The sequence below is a fragment of the Rhinolophus hipposideros genome, assembly GCF_964194185.1.
Source record: "Rhinolophus hipposideros genome assembly, chromosome: 20".
In the NCBI taxonomy this organism is placed as follows: domain Eukaryota; kingdom Metazoa; phylum Chordata; class Mammalia; order Chiroptera; family Rhinolophidae; genus Rhinolophus; species Rhinolophus hipposideros.
Genome location: NC_138066.1, coordinates 15,123,065 through 15,149,437, shown reverse-complemented (window position 1 = coordinate 15,149,437; position 26,373 = coordinate 15,123,065). Strand labels below are relative to the sequence as shown.

Below are 26,373 nucleotides of genomic sequence, written 5' to 3'. Positions count from 1 at the left end.
CCCCCACCTTCGTGTGCCAAAAATCTGGGTTTCCATGGTGACAGTCAAATCGCAAATCCATCCAAGAGCAAGCCAGGGGAAGGAAAAAAAAAAAAGTTGGCCTATCCCCAGAGAAGTGGGCATGGCTGTCCACTGCTGAGGATGAAAGCTGAACAGAGTCGGGCAGCCCCTTCTGGGGCCTGATGGCAAAATGTCAGGGATGCCAGGTCCTCAAGCAAGTGGTCCATGAGCTCAGGCCCCTGGAGGGGGAGGCTCTCCGTCCTCCCTGCATCATGGCAAAGCTCAGGTGAATTCATTTGGGGATGCCGCCTTCTTGGGGAGGCTCTTGGGACCAGTCTTCCCCTGGTGTTTTCCCGTCTTCAATCTGAAAAATTAGGCGTGGGCAGAATACAAGCACTCATCACCGAGCCATCCTAGCCTCAACCGTTGGGGAATAAGAGGGGGTAGGAATCAGCCTTCAGATACACAGAGTGGTTTTTTTTTGAGGATGGAAGAGCAAGGGCCAAAAGATTTATGAGCCTAAAAGCTTTGTTAATAGACCTGGAAGATTTACGATCACAGCTGCTGTGCAGGGAGAAAGGTAGTGACGGCAATCGAATGGCAAATTAGCCAAGGTTTGGGTTGTACATTTGGAGAGGGAGGAAGAAGATAAACTTCTTCCTTTGCTGTGGGAGGAATATCTGGGTAAACAACGTTTGCGTCGCGCTGTATCCAGGGACATGCTCAGCAGTGTTTTCTTGGTGTGCGGCTCACCTTCTGTCTTTGAGGGGGTTTCTTAGAGCAGATTAGAAGTGGAAATGGGTTTGCCCCCACAAAGCCCTCTAAGCTGAGGGCCTGGCCCTAGCTCACAATCCCAGACACGATGAGCAAAAATGCTTGAGCCGAGGGAGACGCATCCCAAAGGATTGGGTCTTGTCAGCTGGCTGGTTCTCTGCTCTCTGATGCCTTTGTGAGCTCATTGTCATCCGGGGCTACTCTCCCCTTTCACAGCTGTAGCCCTTGGGGTCCATAAAAGGAGACAAAGAACAAGCCAATTGACCATAACTGGGAGGTTTTTGTTTTTATTCTAAACCTTGCACAACGTAAGTACCACATAGGATCTCAGCAACGTGGCACCCAAGCTGCCTCCAGGGTTGGTGTTTTGGGAAAAAAGTGCTCTCCTTAATATAGCACAGCACAATCTCCTTCCACTTTAAGCCCACGCCCATTCCCAACCTAATGCGGTGACCAGGTATGACAGATGACAAGCCGAGGACGAGGGTGAAGAAATGGCCTGGGACATCCTTTCTCATTGTCTCCTTTTGAGTTCTTGGTATTTTGTGCCCTGGGGCACCTGCCCATTAGCACCAAAGGATCCAGGCATTATTTTAACCATAGAGCCCCATGTTTTCCTTGCTGCCCCGGCCTCATGTCCCCCCAGCCCCAGAACCACAAAGATCTTGCATATCAAGCATGGGGGCGATGGAACATTCCAAGTCAGGAAGGACGCATGCATTATCCTTAATCATCTCTGCCAAAGAGATGGGGAAACCAGTGTGCAGATCAGTCACCACTCCCCACTGGGATTCCCACTGCTTAACAGGCCGCTGGGCACACACACACACACACACACACACACCTGCCCCCACTGCTGGGAGTGGGCAGGGGGGCAGAATCCTCCCTGATTCCTTTTTAGCTGCCAAGGAAGACAAGGGGAGCTGCTTGCTGCCTTCTTCCCACCTCCCACTCCCTCTGTCTGGGGACCCACGGGGTTGGTGTTTAGTCAGTAAGTCAAAAACTACGTAAATGCTTATAAAACTGACGCCAATGAGGTCCCATCTCAGTGGAATCATGATCAAAGAAATCCCGTCGGGGACCTGAAAAACAATTGCAGAGTAGTCAGACCTTTACTTGCATTTCTGAAATACTGTGAAGGGGGTATGGGGATCACCACCTGTCTTCGTCTCAGTCTCCTTTTGATTCTACATCACAAAAGCCCAAGAAGCCAAAGCAGGACTCTTCCTGAGGGCAGGAGAAGAAAGGAAACAGAACAGAAAAGGCAGAATCCTTGAGCAGACAGAAAAGGAAAAGCTTGGGAACAATCACATTACATCACTCTTGCCCCACCCACGGGGGTCAGGCCCTGCAGAAGGAGAAGCACACCAGCCTCATTCCAGGTGCAGTTTGGCCCCTGCTGGCGTCCTGCTGGAGGAAACACACATAGACCAGGAAGCACAAAGTGGTGCAGTCATAGCAGAATGCACAGGGCATTCAGCCAGCCGAGCACAGGCAATGGGGAGGGCTTCCTGGAGGAGGTGGTGTTTGCCTGAGCCAGGAGAAGAGCGATGGGTAAGGCATTCTGGGCAGAGGGAAGTGAGTCATTGCAGGAGGTGCTGACTGCTAGTTTGGCAGCAGCTCCAAGCCGGTAGGACCAGAGGAGGCTGGAATAAGGGAGCAGGTAGCGTGAGATGAGATAGGACAAGTAGACAAAGGGTTTGATCCTGTAGGTTACAGGGAACCTTTGAAGACAGGTAACTGGGACTCATGTGTTAGCTGGAGCGTCCCCTGTGCAGGGCAGCATTGGGGGGGGGGGGGAGGCGGTGCCTGCAGGTGGGGCCAAGTGGGAGGTTGTCATAGGAATCCAGGCTGGAGATAATGAGGCCTTGAGCTCGGCATTGATTCAGGAACCATTTAGGAGGTGAAACTGGCAGGACATGGGGATAAGGGAGAGGGTAGAGCCAGTTAGTCATCAGAGCTTCATGAAGCACCTACTGTGTGCCAGCCACTCTGCTATGGAAGTACAGGGTTGAGAATATCTTAGAACTGAAATAGAAACCAGCTCTGGTTGCTTGGTTTGTGACTTGTTAACTCCCTTAGCCGAAAGGTGACACTGGCTGAAGACATGAAAGCTTTCCAGAAGGTTCTAGATTCGGGTAGAAACTACATGGCATAGGTCCTGCCATTTCCCCTCCAATACCCACAGTGGATTTCCCTAACTGAGCAGGCTCTCCTTCCTGCTGGGTGTTAATGCAATCTCCGGATTCTCCTCTGCATGCTGCTCCGGAAGGGGCCTAGTGGATCATATGAAACCTCTTAACACCCTTGGTATATACAGACTAGATTTTCTTTCCTATCTCATCTCCCACCAAATGGGTCCCTATGGCACAGCATTGTTCGACAGATTGAATAAGATAATGCCCACTAGCTGCCCAGCACAGTACCTGGCAGAAAGTGTTCAACGCCTTCTAACCTCCCTCCATGTCAGCATTTTGCATTCATTCCCTGGACAAAACACACTGGCGCGTATCCCATCCTCTGACTTAGTCACCTGTGAGAGCTGCTTACCTGTCACTCGAAACCTTTCTGTGCAGTTGCACTTGTTATTATAATTATATCATGAAACTAAATGTGATGTAAATTGCTGAAAAGAGTCAGAAAAGACACAGAGTTGTCTCATTAAACGTCTTCATAGAAGCCATTTGCTTTAAAAAGCTATTGAATTAGGTATGGGCAGAACAACTGTAAAAAAAAAAAAAATGAGAGAAAAAAGTGGAAAACTAGAGAGTTCTGCCCTCATCTCGCTTTGCCCATGGCTTTAAACTCTGCTCCAGTGTAAAGACGCTGAACCTCTGAATTGCAGACACCACAACATAATACAGTTTAGGCAGGAAAGACCGTGTGGGCCCAATCTTCAACACCCAAGCCCTACATGAAAAGATTGGGGAATGATGTACATTTCTGTGCTTAAAATTAAAATAGAATGTTCAACATGTGAATATATCCTCTATTATGACACCCACTGGTGATGAACCAGCCAAATATGGTTCCATTTAGTCCAGAAAAAAGGATTTCTATCATCGTGGGTGTTTACTGTGAGGGCTTGCTCTCCTCTCCTGTCTCCTGGGATTCCCACCTCATCAGCCCAGCTCCCTTCTGTATCCACCAGACCCCACTGTGAGCTACTGGACAAGCTGGGATGATAGCGCAAGCCTGCTGGATCCCAGTTCAGTTCTTCCAGTGGAATTGGAGTGGTTAGGAACACAGGCTGGGGAATTAGCATCCTGGCTTCTGCCACAGTTAGAATCCTGGCTCCTCCACTTGCTACCTTGGACAAGTGCCTCAGTTTCCTCGCCTGTAAAATGGGGACGATGCTGTTTCCTATCTGACAGTGTTCTGAAGCATCAGTGAGTTAGCACGTTTGCCTGGAATGTTCCGTAAGGGTCAGTGAGGACCGGAATTGCCATGACTCCAGAGCATTACCAGTGCCTTTCCATGTGGCCAGGTACGAGCCTCAGAGCATTTGCACCTGCAGCAATGGGGATAGTGGACTCTCACCACAATGAGAGGCTTCTCATTCTGCCACAGGTTGGGGGTGACATGTGGAGATGAGTGGCCTAGGGGTGAGCCCTCCCTACTGGTGCTGGGCCCTGGGCCCAAGTCCCAGCCTCCTCACACTGGGACTCACCTTTCTGGCAGAGAGGAGTACCCTGCTGTCGCCACCCCAAGGCCATTGTTCCCATGCCCCAGATACAGGGCCAGCTGAGGTTCTATGCCCCTTTGGCTTGGCAAGAGGGGAAACCTGCCCTGGCCCTCTCTGTCCAAATGCCTACTGCTGGTGGCTGGTAGGAGTGACCTCCTGTGTTGGTGTCTGTTCTTTCCAGTGGTTTCCAGCGATAGTGACAGTGACTCGGATCTCAGCTCCTGCAGCCTGGAGGATAGACTCCCACCCACTGGGGTCAGAGACCTGAAAGGCGACAAAATCTGGCGGGAATCAGGTAAGCATGAGAAGCACACAGCTGCTTTCCAGAGCCCAGTGCACGTGGCTTTGCTGCTTCCTTGGGCCGCCACTGCCCAGCCAGTGTCCGCGGAGTTGTTCTGATCAGGGAGGAGAAGTGGGCCTGGGGCTGGGATGGCTATAAGCTAAAGTCTTAGCACCGCGGAAGAGCAGGCGGAAAGGAGGCTATGGTGTATACGCAGGCGGGGAGGAGGGTAGGTCCAGCAGCCTCCCTGGCCCTCAGCCTGCACACCAGGCTTCTTCCTCAGCTCACTATGAGCACCCTGGATGAGATTTTTGCTTCGTGAATAATGAGCCTGGGAAAGTCAGGTACAAAGTTCTCTGGACTAGCTCAGCTCTGCCATGAAACTGCAACGGGACCCCAAATACATACTGTGACCTCTTGGGCCTCGGTTTCCTTCTATGTAGCACAAATGGGGTGAAACAGATGTTCTCCAAAGCTCCTTCTGAATTTAACATCTCTGAGCTCAGCTCTGTGACTCTGTCGTTTGAAAGAGTTAACTGGGGCCCTGAGGCTGGTGAAGAGAAGGCACTGGCACATGTTCCTCTCCTTTAAACACATGAAGGGCCTTCCCAGCTGAAAGGACCAGCTCCGTCCAATTACTGAAAAGACCAGATTCTTTCAGAGTTACTCCAGAGGTTAGCACTGGGATATTTGAAAGACGTTTTAGGGAGGCTGATTTCAGTACATAGAAAGTTTTATAATAACTGCCCCAAACTGGAATGAAATGCCTCAGCGTGCTGTCCTGGGACCAAGGCTGGGCAATCTCCTGCCAGAGCTGATAGGAAAGGAATTCCTGCAGGGGATGGCAGTTTTGGCTAGATCAGAAATGGCACATGCCTGGCACACGTACTTCCCACACCCACTCCTGTGTCCGTGGCAGACATTACTAGTTGATCATGATATGCTTTCCCACAGAGCCTGATGCAGCCTCAGAATGAATGTTCATCAGTGCAGTTTTCCAGGTGGTCAATATCAATAGGTGAAAATGACGTAAGAGGTGAAAACTGTCCCTGGACTACATGATCTCTTAGGCCCCTCAGGTTAAAGAGGTTGTCTTAAGAAAGTATAAAGGAAACTTACTAGTCAGACTTGGTTTCCAGGGCAGGTTCTACACTCCCCTCCTTTCCCTTATCACCATAGCTCTTGAATCTTCCCTTCACACCCAACTCTCAGCTATGACCACGTGGGTCTAGAGGATAGGAAAAGATGGAGTGCAGGCCCCACATCTGCCCTCTTGGCCAGGCAAAGACTAACAGCCATATTTAAGTGAGGATCCTTTAGTTAGGAAAGGCAGCAATGAATAATCCCATTGAGTTTACCAAAATATATACCCTCTCCCAACACACACCCTCATTCTGTGAAGGCAAGAAAAATTCCTCCTCACTGCTGATTTTCATGTTGGTGACTTTACTTGTTCCTTAATGAAACGACCTGAAGGCCCACTTGGTGGCCTTTACATATTGTGGACCAATCAACGGTGGCCAGAGGCTAGGGTCATGCTAGTACATGACAGCCATTTGGGGGCAGGAAGTGGCAGTTCCCAGGATAAGGGGCTCTGAGCAGACAGTCCCATGGACACCCACCACAAATCCAAATGAGAAGGCTTTACATCAGCTCCTTGACAGGCTGAGATCATCCCTGTCTCAGTTTAAGGTCCTAAGGGCCCAGCATTGAATCATTCAGGCCTACACATGGTCTCTTGCAGGTGGCAGTGTGGAGTCCCCCAAGATGGCACTCACTCGCCCTCCCAGCCACCTCTCGGGGAGCCAGAGCAGCCTGGCCAGTGAGATCGGGACAGGCCCTACAGACCCACAGAGAGGTTCCCCACCCTGGCCGGACCCAAAGGGCCCCAGTGAGTACCCAGAGGCTGCTTCCTACCCCTTGACCTCCTCTCGCTCTTCTGCTCCTCCTCTCCCAGGGCCCTTCTCCTCTCTCACTCAACCCTCCCAAACTGGAAAGTTATAGATGAAGCTTTCAATTCTCTATGTTAACTGAGTGCTGTGCAGGCAGTGAAGGAACAGAGGTGAGCCAGACCCCACCCCTGCCTGCAATGAACAGAGGGGAACCCAAAATAATAACGGAAGCCATCCCTATTCCTTCTCAGTAATTGTAACAATGCTTGTTACCATCCTCAGCTTTATAAAATGTGTAATCTTTCAAAGCATCTCCCCATCTCAATAACAGTCCCAGTAACTCCCGTTTCAAGAGCACCTACAATGAGCCAGGCAATCCAATCCTCACCAAGCCCCATCACGTACTTGGGCTGGGGATGGTAGAGAGCAGTCCTTGACCTCCAGAATCCTACCACGTGGCTGAGGAAGCCGAATCTATACCCGAAACAGCCCAGCCTAGGCTGGGCCCAAATCAGAGGGAGAATTCGAGACCACTGGAGCTCGTGGCATTAGAGCCCAGCCTGTCCTTGTACTGCCACGGTCAACTTTTATTCTTTCAGAGGAGTAGGCAGGAGGCTTATTAGCCCCATTTGATGGGTGTGGAAACCAAGGGCAAAAATCCAAGCTCCCATCACCACCCCCCAAGCCCACTGTCCGTGCTCTGCCAGCTCGGGATCCACAATGGGCGTTGGGGGGGGGGGATGGGGAGGCCTCTTGACAGTCAAACCAGGGAGAATTGTGCAAGTGATGTTCAGCCCCTGGTCTCCTTCAAGAAAGAAGCCCCGGCTGGAATTGGTGTCTCCAGGGCCATAGGACCCACGGCGCTCCTGGTGCACGTGTGGGTCTTCACAGCCGCTGATCTCCAGGGCGTTAGTTGCAGGAGCCTGGGTTCACTGGCAGCCACCCACCAGAAATCCACGTGGGAGTTCTGGCCCGCTCCCCACTCCCCACCCTCCCTCCTTTCTCTTCCCCACCACCTCACCTCCTCCCCCTTCCCCATCTAGGGGTTCCTCAGAAGCTGCAGGGCAGGGCATAAAGAGACAGCAAGTGGGCAGGTCTCAGGGAGAGGGGGGCCCTCTCCCCTCCCTCTAGCCTCCTGAACTCCTCTGCAGGGGACAGTTCAGAATCAAGCAGGCCTGAGTTTTAGTCCCAGCCCTGCCACCCATAGCCATGCGAAGTGGGGCACACCATTTCACTCAATACGAAATTGCATTTTTTATAGGTCAAAAATAATTGAATGTTGGCCATTCAATATGATTCAACCTAATAATTGATCTCTCTGCGCCCAGTTCCATGGTCGCTAAACTGTAGACCCCATCATGTCCCTCACGGGATTGCAGGGAGGGTAAAATAAGATGCAGCACACTTGTGGACGGCCTACCTGAGTCCCAGGTCTTAGGAAATGTCCAGTAATGAAGGGGGAGGCTGTGTGGCCAGTACATAGAAAGGATTCCAGTGCTTAAGAAGCAACTTTAAAAACATTGGCCTAAAGGAAAGCTTTATATTCCCGTGTCCGTGTTTTCCTTCTGGCATCGAAGATCAGCTGTGTTGATTATCCCAGGTTTCACTGGACACCCTGAAGCATGGTGAGTAGATGACTTACCTTCGATGAAGCGAAGGGGAGCAGCCCTCTTTCCAGGGCGCCAGCCCCCAGCTCTCCCGGCATCCCCTGGTTAGTTTCAGAAAGCGAAGCTGCCTTCCCTGCCATCGCCTCCATTTCACTGTCAGCGGTCACCAGGGAGGGACCTTGCTTCTGTGCACCCTATAACGACCTTTTTTTTCTCTCCCCCAAAGGCAAAGGGCATAGCCCGGGGAGTCCCCACTGCTGACGTGGCCTCTGAGGACCCCCTCTGCCTGCCCTGAGCAGAGACCCGTTTGGTGCACGGAGCAGACTTCTCCGTGGAAGAGTTAGAGGGAGAGAGAGGGAATGCAGGCGCTGGAGCTGACCTCTGACTCAACAAACCAGTGTTTGGAGGGCTGCATCCCCTCACCCAGTGCCTTTCTGAACCCCTTCTCCCTTGGGAGCCATCCTCATCGCCATCCCCAGCCATTCCACTCAGCCATGACCTTTATTTATTGTCCTCCCCTACTGCCCTCTCAGTCTACCCCGTGTGAAGTTGGCTCTTGTCTGAGGTTGGGCAGGAAGGGCCTTCAGACCCACCCTGTGGGCCCCCCACCCATGTGCACTGAAGTTTCAGAGGGCACCAGGCAGGCGTTCTCCATGTTTGTATTAATGGAAGTAGAAATCCAACCCGGAGCATTATTCTTCAAAGCCGAGCTTGGCCCCTGAGAGAGGGTGGTGGAGCCCAGAGCAGGTGGGCTCCCTCTGCCTGCAACTCCCGGGCGTGGGGGCAGCACCCTCCCCTCACTCAGGGCTGGCCCAGGAGCTGCTGTTGAAACCTGGCTCTTTGTTGTTTCTTGAAACCCCTCCATGGCCTCCCGGGGTTTTGCTCAGCCTCTCCCCAGCTTGTGGAGCTGAGAAGGGTTCTGGTGAAGACTGTAAATTCACTCATTGAATATCAGCCTTCCGCCAAGTCCCCAGCTGGGGCACAAGGCTCCCCTAAGCCATTAATTCATTTCTCTTCAATAGGTTCGTTGTTGGCATGAAAAATACTTAATTCAAAGCATGGGCAAATGCTTCTGGAAAACCCTTCCCTGAAGAGAGAACGTGTGTGTGTGTGTGTGTGTGTGTGTGTGTGTCTGTACCTTCCTCCCATTCTTCCTGCTCTCCCACTGCCCCCACCACCCTGTCCTCAAAGGGCCTTCTTTTCTTCAGGCTCTCAGGCCCCCACCATTAGCTTTTTTTGCCCTTGCTACTGGCAGACGGTAAAAAAAAAGCTCCCTGCTTCCCTGGGACAAGTTATGCTTCAGAATAAAAATAAAGATTAGGATTTGCATTGAGCCAGTGTGTTGATAAAAAGACCACACTCATTTGTGTTTCTGAGATGGATCAGTAGAGAAATGGATGGAAAAAAATGTGATACACTGATTGCTGGGACACCTCCTAAGCTGCAGTGAAAGGAATGAGCTGGGTCTCTGTGTGTTAAGAGCTCACAAATCTAACATTGAATGGAAAAAGCAAGGCTATCTATGTAAAAAAAAATTAAGTATACATACAAATAATCCAAATGAGTGATACAAACATATGTAAAAAATGTTTATGAAATGGACAAGGACTTCTGATTAAATATGGTGAACTGAATACATTTGTATTTCCTCTGCCCCCAAAACCTCGCTAAAATGACATAAAGGAATGAAAATGGCATTAACCACAAAGACAAAAAGATAGGAGAGGAGATGGCAGCAGATAAGAGAGGTCTGAAAACTTTGAAAAATGGAAGAATATAACTTGTATAGTGCCAGCTTTCACTACTCCCCAAAATGTCTATAAGAGAGAAAACCAATGGTAAACACGCCCATTCGCTCTGCAGAATGCTCAGAACTTGGAGGGACGTTCACGATGGGTGTGAAAATAGTATTGGTTGGCCTGTGATTGCCCTGCCTTTCCCTGATCTTGGTAGAAGACAGGGTTGAACTAGGAAAATTCTGGATTGAGGACCCTAAGCCCAGCCAAAGGCTGGGGTGAGGCAATGGTTAATGGGGAGAACCTCAGCCCTCTTCCCCTGCTAACAGCTGGGCCTATTCTCCGTCCACCCTCCTCCCCAAAGCAGGACATTATTGAATGTCTCTGGGAAACTGACCAAAGAAAAAAGATCAACAGATCCTAATGTTGGTAATTCCCCTGTCTCAGCCCAGTCACCACTGTGAGGCCCCAGGTCCACAAACCCTGGGCACATGTACAAAGCTTCTTGTTAGCTTTGGTGTATTGCACTCATAGTGGGAATAGCCAAGGGCACCAAGAGTTAACCAAAACCAACAACTGAAATACAGAGATTCCAACACACACAAGAAAGGGGTCAGAGCACAACCGTCTAACAAGATTCACCCACGAAATAGGAAAGAAATGTTATTTTTTAAAAGGAAGTGTTAAAGCTCTTCAAAATTAAAATATAATAACAGAAATTTAAAAATGCATTAGAAGGGGTAGAAGATGAGAGAAAATCTCCCAGAAAGTAAAACACAAAAACAAAGATGTGAGGGCAGTCGGATGGTTCAGCTGGTTAGAGCGCAAGCTCTTAACAAGGTTGCGGGTTCAATTCCCGCATGGGATGGTGGGCTGCACCCTCTGCAACTAAAGATTGAAAACAGTGACTGGACTTGGAGCTGAGCTGTGCCCTCCACAACTAGACTGAAGGACGACTTGGAATTGATGGGTCCTGGAGAAACACACTGTGCCCTAATATTCCCCAATAAAATTAAAAAAAAAAAAACGCAAAGATGTGAAAGGAGGAGGAAAAAGTCTAGAAAACTGAACAACCAAAAGTTAGGATCCATGCATAAGGTCCAACGTCCAACTAACAGGAGCTTCACACCAAAAACGGAAAATAGAGGAAATTGTTGACGAAATTATACAAGAATATTTGCTAGGACTGAAGGAAACAAGCTTCCATAGAGAAAGAACCCACCAAGTACCCAGCACAGTGCCATAAAGCCACCGCCATGTGGATGACCCGCCATCTTGAGTAGCCATGTGGCAATACCTGTAGATGAAGACGCACATGGCCTGAGCCGCAGTGTAACACCCATCACCTGAGGTCTTAATAAAACAGATTCTCACACTCACTAGGTCTGGGCCAGAAGCTGAGAGTGTACATCTAACATGCTCCCAGGTGACACCTGTGCTGCCAGCGGGAGGACCACACTTTGAGTAGCACTGGTCTAGGGCAGAGGTTGTCACCACTGGCTGCTCACTGGAATCACCCGGGGAGCTTTACAAGCGCTCCTGCTGGACTCACCCCCAGAGATTCTGGTTTAATCAACTTTGGGCACAGCTCTGACATCAGTGTTTTATAAAGTTCCCTAGATGTCTCCGATGTGCCCACAGAACAGAGAACCATTTCCCTATAGAAATTCTCTATGGGCTCCAGGAGACGTGCACAGCAGGACGTGTTTATTAGAAAAATTGGAAACAGACTAAATACCATGGACAGGAGAATAGATACTTATAGTCATGATATAGTCAGAAAATGGAACTGTCATGCAGTGGTGAAAATGAGGGGCCACACTCAGCACAAACCACTCTGAGCAAAGAAACAGATGGCAACAATAAATACACTAGAACGCTGTCTATATAGAGATTGTAAGACATGCACAGTGTTATATATTAACATATATTTTATGCAGTGAAAGAATAAAGAAACGCATAGGAAGGATAAACAACAGATTTCAAGATACATCTTGAGAAGAGGAGGCATGAAATTAAGGAGGGGTTTCAACTTTATTGGTAATGTTTTATTAATCTCTGTGACAGATAGGTTTGTAATATTTATGTTTCATTATATATTTGTATTATTTTTCTATGTCTGAAATCTTTCAAAATAAAAAATTAAAGGAACTGTAACAAGGCTTCTTATTATGGAACTTCAGGGACACCAGGATAAAAATCTTAAAGAAAAAAAAATTCTAAAACCTTCCAAAGAGAAAAAAAACAAACTGGTCCCATACCAAGGACCAGAGATTAAAATGGCATTGAAATTCTCAAAACAGATTTTGAAGCCAGAACACAATGAAGCAGCATCTTCTGAATTCTGATAGGAAATGATTTCTAATCCAGGTTTATATTCAGCCAAACCTCAATGACAGTAGAATGAAGATATCTTCAGACCATTTTTTTTTTTTAATATACCTCCCATACAGTCTTTCTCAGGCAGCTACTAGAGGATATGCTCCAGCCAAACAAGGGTGAAAACCAGGAAAGAGAATAGCAGGGACACAGGAGATCTGTGGTTCTGGAGATCTGTCAAAGGAGGACAGAGTCCCCAGGATGATGGCACTGGCTGTGTGGCTGGGCTGGAGTCCGAAGCCAGCCAGCCCAGATTGGACAGAGGAGATAGATAAGTATATACAAAAGGATAAGAAGAAGCATATGTGTATTGGGGAGATTGTACGTGATACCGCGGTATTTTATAATATGGCATGATATATAATAGATAAAACTGAAACAGCAAGAAATAAAACCAGCATGATATTTTGAAATGAAGGTAAACACCAGCAGAAGTGGCGAAGAGTTCTAAAGGTGCCTAGAGAGGGACTTGAGGGGGGTACAGGGGATTGCTGCCCTAGGTTATAAACTAGGGCCTTTTTAAACTACATATTATACCACATTTCTAACAATGAGATTTTTTAATAGAAAATACATATCAAACTCAGGATAAGTCCCAAGGTGGGAGTGAGAGCTCTGAGGCCATAGCAGGTGAGTGAGGAAGGGAGGCCATAAAGACCTGCCTGGCAGAGGAAATATAGCCCCAGAGGACCCTATATCCAAATATGCAGCCTGGAAGGGGCTGGTGTCCTCCCAGCTCTAAGCTACCTCTGTGCTGGGATCAAAGCCCCCTTGGACCTCTCAGACCTGATGTGGCACAAGCCCCCATATTCAGCTCCCACCAGAACCCTGTGCCTGGGTCAGACCCAGTCCAGGAGAGGGGCCCAATCCCATAAGCCCCCAAGGTGAATCCCAAATGTATTTCCTAGAGATTTGTCACAGGGTCGGTGGGGTTCTGAAGCAGTGTCATCATGAGTTAATCTCAGAAGCCCTCAGCTGCAGGAAGGAGAGGGAATGCAGATGGAGTCTGGAAGCTAAAGGGAGTCAAGAGCTCTTTGTGGGCTGGCTGATCTGGGAACCAAGAAATCTTTTTTTGTTTTTTTTTGTTTTTACAAAAATGCTGAATCTCAAGCAACCAACTTATAAATTAACTTTTGGAACTGAGCCTTTCATGGTGGGGGTGGAGTGGAGGGTGTTCTGTGTCATCTGTGAAAATCGGGGAGTACAAAAATGACTTGTCCCAAATACTAGATAACCCAAGTAGTCCCTAAAAGAGGCAGCAGGTGGGAAGCTCATGAACTTGGGACACCTGGTTTTAAATCCCAGCTTTTACTACTTAGTACCTGAAGTTATGGTACTGCTCTGTGCCTCAGTTTCCTCATCTGTAATATGGGGATAACACTTCCTTCACAGGTTTATTGTGGAAACCAAAAACCTGAAAATGCTCCTACCACTGCTATTAGTTATTCTTCCCACAGAATTCAGACGTGACGCCTCTCTCAGAAGTTGTTACATGACGTAAGGACATGGGTGCTGTGGCTGCATGGAGGTAGTGTTCTCACTCTTCCCTTTGGGGAACAATGGTGCTCAATCCATTCAGTATTTATGGGGCAGCTGCCGGGTGCCAAGTGCAGTGTTAGAAGCTGAAGTTCAGTAGTGGACCAAACAGACGTGGCCTCTGCCTTCCCCCCAGTGTTAAAACACAGGTCACTGGGCTCCACCCCAGAGCTTCTGGCTCAGAATTCTGAAGTGGGGTGGAGGATGTACATTTTTAAGCTCCCAGTGAAAGTGGATGTTCCCAGTTGGGAGACCAAACTCGGAGAAGCACTGATCTAGCGGAAGCAGTCTACCTGCATTTCCTTGGGCTGCCATCCCTAGGCAGAGGAGTGATGGGCAGGTGATGAGATCCAGGCTGGCAAAGGAAACGCAGCCCCCACAGGCCAAGGGGACCACCCTCTGACAGAGTCCTGCTGCTGTGAGTCACCCCTGGACAGACGCACTGCCCCCACCTGTCCTGTAGTCCTGGAGCAAAGAGCTCCCACAGGTCCAGCAGATGAGAGCCATTTCCTCCCGCAAAGGTGGGGGCTGGCGTTTTTTCCAGAGGAGAAAATGCCCACTCTCTGGCATTGCACATCAAGGTCTCCTGAAGTCGGCAATCTCTGTTGCTGCCTCCCCAGTGAACTGTCTGTCACAGAGTGTTCTCAAGTGTAGGATGCAGCCGGCCATGGAGAGGGACGCTGCTGCTCGCAGAAAGTCCCCTCAAGGACTTGAAGCAGCACCCTCCTTCGCTGCCCGCCTCCTCACACCCCTTTGTTTGCTGACAACAAACAGAGCCCTCAATGCCACTGAGCTGGCCAGGGAGAGATGCAGCATTTTGCTGTGTAATCACCATCGTGGCTACCTTTTGTGGAGCAAATCACCCTCTACAAGCTTTAGGGATCCTCATCCACCTATGAGGCAGACACTCCTGTTGTTCCCATTTTACAGAGAAGGAAACTGAGGCCCAGAGAAGTCAAGAGAGCCCGTATTTGAATGCAGGGCAGTCAGATGACAACGACTGCTCAGTGCAGAGTGAGAGGAAGCTGGAAGCTGGTGACAATGAGTCAGGATTCTGAGGGTGGAGGGAGCCAGGAGCACACAGAAGAAGGGCAGCCAGGCTTTGTTGGCGGCACAGTTGGAAACTTCTAGATGAATAGGGTAACGTCAGCCCTTGTCCCAATGGAACATTTTCCTACTGCTAACGTAACAAATGAGATTAAAGCTCAATCGCTGCACAGAGATTTTGCCCCCAAGTTGGACACTGTTTGATGCCTGTGGCCCAGCGCGGCTGACAAGACCAGATGCTCTCGTGAATTTTCCTTCATCGGGACACCGGGGTAGGTGCAGTGAAGCAGCTGTCTTTTCAGGCCACATAGAGGCAAGTGCAGGAGTGGATGTGGCTTAGAGGCTTTCCAGGAGCTTCCATTACTCAGATGGCCTCTCAGGGTCTTTGGAGCCCGGGTTTTGGGAGCTGCTGCTGAACATGGTGCAACGTAACTGGTTCTGGCTGGCCTGGCTGTTCCTTCTGGGTGCAGACGCTGTAAGTATAGCTGGATCCACCCTCAAGGTCTGATGAAGAGAGTCCTCAAACGCTCTGCTGATGGGAAGCCTGCCTGGAGGCCAGAGCCCCTGACTGGGCATCGGGGGACACAGGTCCTCATCCTGGCCCTGCAGTCAGCTCTCTGCATGTGTCACTCCCCATCTATGAGATGGAAGAACTAAACGAAATAGAGTTTTCCAATTGTGTTCCGCAGGACTCCTTGGGGTGTGGGGAAAATCCCAGGTGGTAGTTTGGGACCCATCCCCATCCGCACTGCCAACATAGAAGCTCCCCTTTCTCTCTCTCTCTCTCTACATTCACAGCAGGAAGGAGGCCAAGACCACCTGGAAACCCCACCTGTCTTCATCCTCCACCCCTGGCTGCGCCCCTCCTACACTTTGCCTCTGGGAAAGGAGAAGAAGCCTCCAGCATAAGGTAACAAGGTGGTAGGCCCAGCTACGGGAGAAGCGCCCAGGTACCAGCCAGAAATGCACTGGAAGGGGAGATGGACCCCCACACTCTAGTGCACACGCAGAAAGATTCAACTGTTCACAAAATGTATGTGACCAGTCAGTTCAAATTGTTCATCCAAGTGCTAGAAAAGGCTCTTCGGCACAGGAAAGGGATGAGACCAAAGGAAAACCTGGCACTGGCCTTGCCCAGACCGTTTGAGGAGAAGGACCCCACCAGGCTCTGTACCCAGAACAGTGGCAGAGCTTCTGCCACGTCTGTCCCCTGCAGGGAAGGGCTCCAGTTGCCGCATCCCTGCCCTTCCCCAGCAGCTGGCACAAGGGCTACACACAGGCAGGGCTCTGACCTGCACACGCCCAGCCCCACCCCCCAGGCTGCTTTGTGCAGAAAGCCCAGGAGAGCATGGTCATCCCATCAGTACCCTGAAGAGGAAGAAGGGGGAGCTGGAAAACCCGGAGCCCAGACAAGCTGCCCCTGAGTCTTCACTGAGACAAGCGGTGGCTTGGAGCTCTTTGATGCAGACCCCAGGATGTCTGCAGCTCCTTCAGTGCCAATTACTGGAGAAATAATTCAGCGTGCTCACCCCCTGCCTCTCAGCAGATGCTCTTGGGGGACATTTTAAGTCTGACTGTACCTGCTGAGCAGCTGACAAGTGAAGCCTCTCCCTCCCTCCTTCCCCACTGCTGTCCACACCACTTTTCTACCAGGCTCTTTAATGGGGAAAAGGGAACCTAAAGCTGGATGGCACCATCCCTGTCCCCAATGCAAAAGCCTGCTCAGATCAGTCCCCTGCACCCACTGCCTGGCTCTAGTTGAGGTATGGCAGAGCTGGGTTCCCTTGAGTACACCTTACCCACTGGCTTCTTAAAGGCAGGAGCCATGTCTTACTCATCTTTGTATCCCTGGTTAACTGTCAAGAACTATTGCTGGGGGGCCGGCCCGGTGGCTCAGATGGTTGGAGCTCTGTGCTCCTAACGCCGAAGGCTGCCGGTTCGATTCCCACATGGGCCAGTGGGCTCTCAACCACAAGGTTGCCGGTTCAATTCCTTGAGTCCCACAAGGGATAGTGGGCTCTGCCCCCTGCAACTAAAATTGAACATGACACCTTGAGCTGAGCTGCCGCTGAGCTCCCGGATGGCTCAGTTTGTTGGAGCGCATCCTCTCAACCACAAGGTTGCCAGTTCGATTCCTCGAGTCCCACAAGGGATGGTGGGCTCCGCCCCCTGCAACTAACAGTGGCAACTGGACCTGGAGCTGAGCTGCGCCCTCCACAACTAAGACTGAAAGGACAACAACTTGACTTGGAAAAAAGGCCTGGAAGTACACACTGTTTCCCAATAAAGTCCTGTTCCCCTTCCCCAATAAAATCTTTTTTTTAAAAAAAGAAAAAAGAACTATTTCTGGATGGATAGATGGATAGATGGGTAGATGGATGAGTTGGGGAATGAGGGGTGGATGGATGAAGAATTAGAAGGAGGGGGGGTGAGAGGGAGGAAGGGATGGAGAGATAGGTAGATGGATATCATGTGCGGACCAGGGTACTGAAAGACATCTGAGAGGATGGACAAAAGGATGAACTGCTGCCCTACGGGAGGATGAATGGATGGATGGTTGGGTGGGGCCATCTGCTCTCCATCCCTAGGGAAAAGCCAGCAGATCTGTTGCCCACACTTCCCACAAGCTATGGGGTCCCCTGCCTGGAACTCACTCTATTCAAAGCAGCTGATAGCGCCCCCCAACCTCCCCCACCCCCCGGAAGACTGGATGTTGCAGCAAGCCCTGGTTGCTGAGGGCCCAGTGTTTTGGGCCTCAGTACCCTGCCTGGGCACGAGGCCAGGCCTACAGTCCCCAAAGCAACTGCTGCTTGTGGGGAGAGAGAAACAAATCCAGCCTGCCCTCTGCCTGCCCACCCACTTCCCGGGTGCCAGAGTCTACCCAGCCCTGCTCAGCCTCCTGTGAAAGGTGTGAGAATTCAGGTCGGAATCTTAGCTCCAAGGGCCCCAGCCTGCCTCAGCAACCCCCTCACGAGAGTTTGCCCGGCATCTCCTGCCCCCACCCCCCAACCTAAAGCTCACAAATTCTACCCATCAAAACCACTGCATCATTGCTTGTGCTAATAAAGCAACCCTGAAGAGGTTTTGCAGATGAGGATTAACTGGTTTATTTCACATGTTAATTAGCCAGCCCTAAATATGTATGCAGATCAGAATTTAAATTCATTCACACAGAAGTATTTTTAAATAAATCATTCAGATACGGGATGGCACCTCTCTCCTTGTTCTCCTCAACTCTGCCTCAGTGTGTGAGCCTGGGCAAGTTGCCTTGCCACACGAACCTCAGTTTCCCTGTGACAAGGTTGAACCAGCTGTCCTTGGGGTCTCTTGGCCCTGAAGCTCTGTGCCGTTGTAACATCTCTCCCCTAGGCTGTGAGGTGAGACCAGGCCGGGAGCAGCAGGCCTCTCAAAGGGGTAAGCTGGGAAGGAGGCCGTCACTCAACCCCAGCACAGCCAGAGAAATGGGTGGTCTGCCCAACCTGGACCGATCCCAAATGGGACCTTTCCCATCTCTTAGGGCCTTTCAGGTCTAAACAGACCATTCAGCATAGGTCCATGTGAAACCTACCAGCTATTACCTGAAGGGTTGGCCCTACAATTCCTCTTGGGAAGAGAACTGTCTTTGTTTAGGAAAACACTTTTTAAAGCTGACTGGGAATGATCCTGAGAACACCGTTCAACCCGGGCCAGGGCCACGAAAGACGAATTAGAAACGAACAGGAATTTAGAGGAAGGAAGAGAGGTCAGAGGGTGAGGCCAGGGAGATCCAGTGAGGCAAGGAATCCCTGAATGAAGCCCCGATGGTGCCCCACATGGCCACAGCCCACGCAGGGGTTGCTCAAGGACCGGTGTGTCACGTGCCATGTGGTACTGTTTGCACTGCAGTGATATAAGCCACTCCTCACCCCCCTAACTGTCCCCGATGTCACCTGCACACACAGATGCCTTGTGGAGGGGGATCTGGGGAAAGAAGGGGCTCAATGTCACATCTGAATCTCTGTGGTTCCAAATCTTGTATCTGGAAACTTAGACCCATCCCCCAACATGGAGTTAACTCTACCAAAGCAAGACCTCAGAGCCAGAGGTGATGCAGCCGCTCCAGGATTTCGCAGAAACCTCAGCAAAGGCTTTGGCCTCCCCCAGGACACCTCCCGAGGAGGACTTTGAAGTCTCCTCTCCTAGATGGAGGAGCATGGAGACTGCAGCCAGGGTGACAAACCATCCCAGTTTCCCCACAACTAAGGGGTCTCCCAGGAAGCAGGACTTTCAGTGTCCACACCAGGAAAGTTTCCAGGCATACAGAGAGGAGTTGATCACCTGAAACAGCTGACATCTGAGTCACATGTGCCGCGGTTGGATGCTGGACGAGGCTCTTCACACACTTCACCTCAGTTAGTCCTCACAGCACTGGGAGGTAGACATTATTCTCCCCACTTTGCAGATGAGAAAACTGAGGCAGGGAGAGGTTTAGCAACTTGCGCAAGATAACACAACTAGTAACTGGCACAGTGAGGATTTGAACCCAAGGCCCCTACTCTTAAGCTGTATGCTCATCCCCATGGTCTCCTGAGGATGCTCAATTTGTCCAAAATGGAAATCAGCATCCTCAAGCAGTTTTTCTCTGTGCCCCAATCCAGGGCCTAGGAGTCCTCTAGTTTCCTGGAACTCCCTTCATTCCTGCCAATGGCTCTGCCTTCCTTGGGACCCCTGGCTGTGGGTCCCACCAGGCCTCTGCCACCCCCACCCATCAATCCAGCAGAGCCCTGTGGAACTCCACCACACACCCATCTCTGGAGTCAGAAAAGCAAAAATGTCCCGGCTTTCTGCCCTTGTTTTTATCCTCAGCCACCTACCTGCTGTGTTCCATGCCCACCCCCTCCTCCCCATCTGCTAGAAGCACCTCCCTCATCCGCAGCATTCCCACCCACCCGCCGCCCCCCCCCCCAGCCCAGGGATTTCCAACCTGGGAATTCAACAGCTCATCACAGAATAGGCTCAAACAGAGTCAGCTAATGGAAGTAACAAGATGATAAATTATTCCAGGGAAAGAGCAATTTTCCTTATACCTTGCTTGACTCAGAAAACACTGTGATCACCGTAGAAATTGGAGGTGTCAGAGCTGGTATCAGGGGAAAGAGAAGTGAAAGCATTCTTCTTACGGCTGGCTGGGTTGGGGGTGGGAGGGCAGGGGTGTGCAGTGAGAAAGAGTGTGAGGTCAATCCCAGGCCAGACACAGAGTTGGCCCAGAGCACACGTATCCTCCCTGGAATGCCCAGGCAGCAGAACCTGCCACCAGCTGGCTAAAGAAGCTGGGGAGTCAAGGGCAGAAAGTCCAGGCTCTGCAGTCAGATAAAGTTGTGTTCCCTTCCCAGCTCTGGCACCAGCTGGCTGTGTGACCTTAAGCAGGTAACTTAACCTCTCTGAGACTCAATGTCCTAGAGATAACAATAGTGATGATTACATGAAATGATGTATGGCTTATGCTCCACACAGTGCCTCTTTCATGATTACAACAGTAAATTCCCTGACTCATCCACCCTCTCTGGTTGTGCCCACTCCCTGTGATCAGAGGGGGCATAGAATAGCTACCAGGCTCTGGGGACAGTGGGAAGTGCCATTGGACACATAACCCTGGGACCATCTGGGTTACAGTCCCATCCCAAGGGGCAGCTCCCAGAGGTAAGCTCCTGCCTGTGTACCTGGGGTGGTGGTGAGGAGCCCAAGCAGAGGCGTCCCACCCAGACAAGGCACTCATCCTGTGCTGCTCTCCACTCTCTGAAACTTCCAGATCCGTGAAATGTGTCCTTTCCCTTGATTGCTTGGATTTTGTTTGGGTTTTATGCTAGGCTTTTAGCCAGTTTTATTAAAATCTTTCTGAGATGTGGTAGGAGCTCCCCTTTTTTCCAGATCAACATGTAAGTGCTTTGTAAACTTGGCGGGACAACTCAGGGTGCTCTGGGAATGAGGAGACCTCTCTGCATTCATACTAAATAGCCCTGGGGTGTTGGAGCTGCTGCCTGCTCCCCTAAATGCTTTTGTGAACAAACCAGCCTCAGACAGTGCTCTCAGCCTCCTTTCCCATCTGCTGCCCACTGCCCCTGGGGAGACTGTGTTTGCTGGTGGAAGGAGATAAACTTTACCAAATCACTGTTCTTAATTTGCAGCGAGGCCCAAGCTCAGGCTGGAACTCTGTTCTAAAGACATTTTCATACTGTTCAAAGGCCTTTGATTCCTTCACTTCCCAAGAACTGGCTGAATTCCCTGGTTGAGTTGTCTTGAAGTTTGACTGCTGAAGAGAAAAAAAGTGTTCTCTTCCTCCTTGTTAATTCAATCCAACATTTGAGCTGGTGACAAAAAGATTTCTAACATCCTGGCTAGGATTTCCTCAACTACATTGTTTTGGAAATACAAATATGAAACTGGGAAGGACAGCTACAAAAGAAGAAGTCCCAGTTCCAGGCTGAGCTGGGCCAGCTGGTGGGGACCCTAAAGAAGCCTGGACTTTAGGGGGTCCATAAGTCTCCCCCAGCTGTGGGGGCTGGTATGCAGTTATTCACGTTTTTATCTTGCCGGAAGAATAGAAAAATCATAACCATTATATAATATCACCGTCATTTCAGAAAAGAAAGGAAAAAGAAGCAAGGAAAAGGTCATCTTTTTTAAATGAAGGGAATTTCTCTTTGTGAAAAACATTCAGCGTTGTCCTCTGCTTTTCCGATTTTGCCACGGCTGGGTACAAATTCATCACCAACCTGTCTGTTTACCAGCTTTTGCCAACCACCACCGGGAAGGACGAAGGCTTGGGGCTGGATGCCAGACTCCTGGGTTGCAGGCTCAGGGCTGCTGCTGTGCTGGTGTATGGGCCAGAGATGGGTATTTTCCTCACTAGGTCGCCAGACACACAGCCTGGGTTTGAATCTGGAACCTACCTCTTATTAGCTATCGGATCCTGCAGAAGGTCCCGGTGCCTCAGTTTCCCCACCTTTAAAATGGCAGTGGTTGCCATCCACGCCTCATGGACCTGTGGTGAGGGCATGTGTCTGGCATACAGTGCGTGCTCACTCCTTGCTTGCTGTTGCTTTTTCGATGAAGCTTTGACAGCCGCTCAGAGGTTTACATACGTGAGTTCACATGACTGCAGGTACAGGAATGACCATTGGGGACAGGAAACATCCAGATCAGTGAGCGGAGATATGATGGATTCAACCCCCGGCTGGCAATGCAGGGATGGGCTGGCCTTGGAGCCCCAGCAACTCAGTGAAGTCCCTGGAGATCATGCCCAGCTCTGTTTCCCTGGCGCCGAAACTTTATTTAGCAAAGGCCCTCAGTAGGCACCCGAGCAGAAGAGAGGCTGTGGGTACTGAGACCAAGCTCTCACAGCAAGGAAGAGCCCTGCCCCTGCCAGGGCATTTCCCAGGCCTGGGCCCTGACTGAGGGGCCACCAGGGGACCGCACAAGCTGAGCCCCTGACTTCCCAACACACACACAAACACACATACACACACACACACACTCACAAGCTCTTCAATCTGAGCCACAAAGGACCTCTGTATACTGACTCTGGTGAGTTTCAATTGAGTGCGTGTACAGCTATGCACACACAGCTATGCATGTGTTACTGTGCGTGTGCGTGTGAATGTGTGCACCTGTGTGGTGTGTACCTGTACAGGTACGTGCAGATGTGTGTGCCCGGTGAATGCACGTGTGCAGGTCTAGCAATGTGTTTGTGCATCCATGCATGAACAGAAAAGGATTGAAAAGTTGGCCTGACATTGCTCTGTCCCTTTCCACCCGTCCTCCTCCTTTCTTTCCCTTTTTCCTATTTCTGTAATGCAAAAGGAAAGCAGCAGAGGGGACTAGAAAGAGCCAGCGGGCCTGGGAGTCGATCATACCGGGATCCAAATCTCAGTTCTGCTATTTCCCATCCCAGGGACAAGGAGCAAGTCACGTGGCCTCTCTGAGCCTCAGTTTCTCATCTGGGGGATAAAAGTGTTTGCCTGACGTACCATAGAGCAGGAATAATGCGTGGATTCAGAGCAGCTGTGGGGCTGTTCGGTTGTACACCCTGGGGTCCATGGCTGGGTTTGTAGCCTATTCTGTCGGTTTCTAGCATTGTGACCTTGGGAGGTTTCTAACCCTCTCTGTGCCCAAGTCCCTGTCTCTAAGAGAACTCTCCTTACAGACGTGGGTTAAATGAGTCATGTATGGAATGCTCTCGGAACAGTGCTTGGCACAAAGTAAGAGCTTTATAAGGGGCAATTATTAAAATGTGTATCAAAAAGCATTTAGAGGAAAAGAGAGAAAACAAAAAAGCATTTAGATGTTTTAAGTAGGAAGGATGGAAATGTTCTAAAATTAGATTGTGCTTATAGTTGCACAACTCTATAAAATGGATTGACTGAAAAAATCATTAAATCATACACTTTAAATGGTTGAATTTTATGGTGTATAAATTATACCTCAGTAAAGCTTTTCTTTATAACGCATTTAGAGTTAAGTGAAAAGCAAGTTGCAGATTATTACGTACAGTATTGATGCCATTTATGAGAAGTTGTATACTCTATAAAACAGTTCTTCTCTGATACCAATATGCATAGTAAAAATATCAAACAGAGCCTGGAATGATAGACCTTAGTTTCATAATTATGCTTGCCCCTGGGGTGAATAGGGGACTCAGGAAGGGAAATTTTCATCTGTGATGTTTTATTATATTTGCATTTTTAAAAGACCAGGAAACTGAGGCAATGGTGTCATAAAAATCAGAATATGCAGGGGCAAGGGAAGAGTGAGAGTGAGAGAGGTACATCGCAGGCGGTGCAGGGTTGGGGGTTGGTAACGTCCTACTTCATGACTTCTGTGAGGCTATGGTGGTGATTTTTCTGGTGTTTGCTTTATAACTCTTCATTACACTGTGCCTCTGCGTTCTATGCAATTTTCTATGTTATAAGTCACATTTTTTTAGGTTAAAATACCTCTAAAAAAAGATGAAAATGTTCATTTTGATGGGTATGTTTTGGGGTTTATGTTCATCTCTATATTCTTGCATATTGAAATTTAAAATAATGAAAACAAAATGGTGACCTCCTTGCACGATGGGATGAGGGTTGTAGAGAGTAATTGGCTGCCTCTGGGATAACACACTGAAATGCTTGGGATAAAAAAAGGCAGCAGGATCGCCTCGGTCCTCCCTCCTCAACCAGAGTGGCCCTGGAGTTGCCTTGGCTGTCCCCAGTCCCCATGGGGGCCCCTGAGCTGAAGCAGCCCCTCAGCCTGCCCCCCAGGCTCCCAGACACCTGGAGCACCAGGCAGACACTTGGCAATGGAGTTTCAGACAGCAGACCTGATTTGCCAGGCTCTCCACGTCTCCGGCTGATAGATGACCCTCCTTTCTCCCTCCCTCCTCCCTCTAAAGGCTGCTGTCTCCAAGGCCACCCACCCGCCTGGAGTGGGAGCCTCCAAAGGCAGTGAAGAGCGGCTGGCTGCGGGGCCTCCACTGGCTTTCCCTCCCTCCGTCCTCCCAGCTGCCCTGCCTGGAACACCAAGGTCTCCCCCACCTCTACGGCTGGGCCTGGCTGGCCTGGGCTGCCTATGTGCTCAGATTCCTCCCTTCAACCACTGCGAATTGAGTGCCTGCCAGCTATGGGCCAGGCACTGTGCTAGGTCTCTACCCCCATAGAGCTCATAGACATAAACATTAAACAGGACCTGAACACAGCTGCTTTGGTACCATTAACCTAAACACAGCTGCTCTCTAGGAAATGGCTTTGAGCTGAGCTGAAAAGGTGAGAATGAGCCCCCATGAGATGATTTGATGCAAGGATATTTTGGAGAAGGAGCTAGCCAGTAAAAAGGCCCGGAGGCAGGCCCAGGCTTACATCATTGGGCCTGGGCTGGAGAGGGTAAGATGAAGGAAAGGAAATGCATTCTTCTTCAGGACTAAGTATCGTCTGCCAAGACCCTGTGGGAGGGGGTCGTGGTGCAGTCACCACCAAGGCCACCAGGATCCAGGCAGGGCCCAGGGAGCAATCCCAGGAAAACCCCACTGGCCTAACTGGGGCCGACTTCAAGCCCTGAGCCAGAGGCTGTTCCCAAAGACTCCCAGATGGCCGGAGATGGTAGAATCACCTTCCCTGCACCCACGGCCTGGGCTCCTGGCTCTGCCTCAAAGTTAGTATGGGCCTTGGACTGGTCAGCTCACCTCTCTGGGCCTAGGTTTCCATATTAACAAAGACATGCTGTGCTTGTCTTTCAGAACCCTGAGAGCATGGTGGATTCACGGGCCCTACTCTGGGCCTGCAGCCTGGGCTCCCCAAGGATGCATTCTGGGAATCTCCCAGGGGCTTCGGAGGCTCTTCGAGATTGACCCCATAGCTCTAGGGCCATGAATGGAGCAATCCCCTCCAGGTCCTCCAGAAATTTACACTGCTAGGGAGACAGACAGAAGTGTGGTAAGCCCTCTAACAGAGCACAGACAGACGCAGCCACGAGGGGCATTGTGGAAAGAATGCCTGAGTTGGCTTCAGAAAGGAACAATGCCTGAGCAGGGCATCAAGGGCAGCACAGGAGTACCAGGTGGGCAGGGCAGGTGAGGGCAGTAGGCAGAGCATGGGGCCGAGCTAATGGGCATGTTTGGGCACCGGGCTGCACAGTGGGAGAGGAACTACCTGAGCTGTGAGGACCCTTCATTGTCCCGAAGTCCTTGACTCGAAATGCAGGCACAGTGAAGCCCTCCACACACTTGACCAGAAGGCAGGAGGAGCCTGCCCCCATAGGGATGGGGGGGACAGCACCCCAAGGAGTGTGCCACTCAGCAGGGGCATCAGACCTCCACCCTCCACCCCTGGAGGGTGCCCCCTTTCCACTCGAGCTCCAGCCAGCTCAACCACAAGCAGTTCTGCAAACACACCACATTCTCTCACACTGGGCTTTAGCATATGCTGTTCCCTCTGTGTGGAAACCTTCGTCCTTCCTCCACCCGCTTTCTGGGCTCTTTCTGAGCCTTCCGGGTTTCAGGACCGAGGCCTTGGCTCTGTCTGGGCCACTGAGGACGTAGAGCTGGGAGCTCAGGGACCCTGCGGTGGTGCCGGGGAGGGGGGCTGCCACTGCTATCCTGACCCTGGGCTCTCTGAGGAGGCCTGGAGGGGAGGTGAAGGCCTGGGCCTGCAGGAGTGTGGGCCCTGTCCTATGGCAGGGACGACTGGCCCAGAGCTGACAGATGCCATGGACGAGGTTACGCAAACCGCAGCCAGGCTCGATTACCCCTCTCCCTCACACACCTGCAAAGAGTTGTGCTCTGTCATCTTCAACTTAACTATGCGTGGCAAACGTGGTCTGTCAATGGGAGTTGGGGGAACAGTAACTGTCACAGCCCAGGCGTGACAGGGCTGAACATATCAGGGCTGGTGACGGTCAAGGATGTGGATTCTGGAGCCAAACT

The 26,373-nt window shown here is 50.5% G+C and overlaps 1 protein-coding gene across 14 annotated transcripts in view; it reads left to right on the top strand.

Moving 5' to 3' along the window:
• RPH3AL (rabphilin 3A like (without C2 domains)) overlaps positions 1 to 15,974 on the top strand; it is a 147,571-nt gene extending 131,597 nt beyond the window's left edge. For 4 of the 14 annotated variants that reach the window (XM_081029474.1, XM_081029473.1, XM_081029475.1 and 1 more), the window contains exons 7-9: positions 4,641 to 4,754; positions 6,484 to 6,630; positions 8,465 to 12,128. In XM_081029474.1, coding sequence (XP_080885600.1) covers positions 4,641 to 4,754; positions 6,484 to 6,630; positions 8,465 to 8,499 — 296 coding nt within the window. In that variant the 3' untranslated portion in view covers positions 8,500 to 12,128. Of the gene's footprint in view, positions 1 to 4,640; positions 4,755 to 6,483; positions 6,873 to 8,464; positions 12,129 to 15,734 lie in introns of those variants that run through there. The other 10 variants (XM_081029471.1, XM_081029472.1, XM_081029477.1 and 7 more) reach the window with 4 other exon arrangements.
• Positions 15,975 to 26,373: the final 10,399 nt, after the last annotated feature.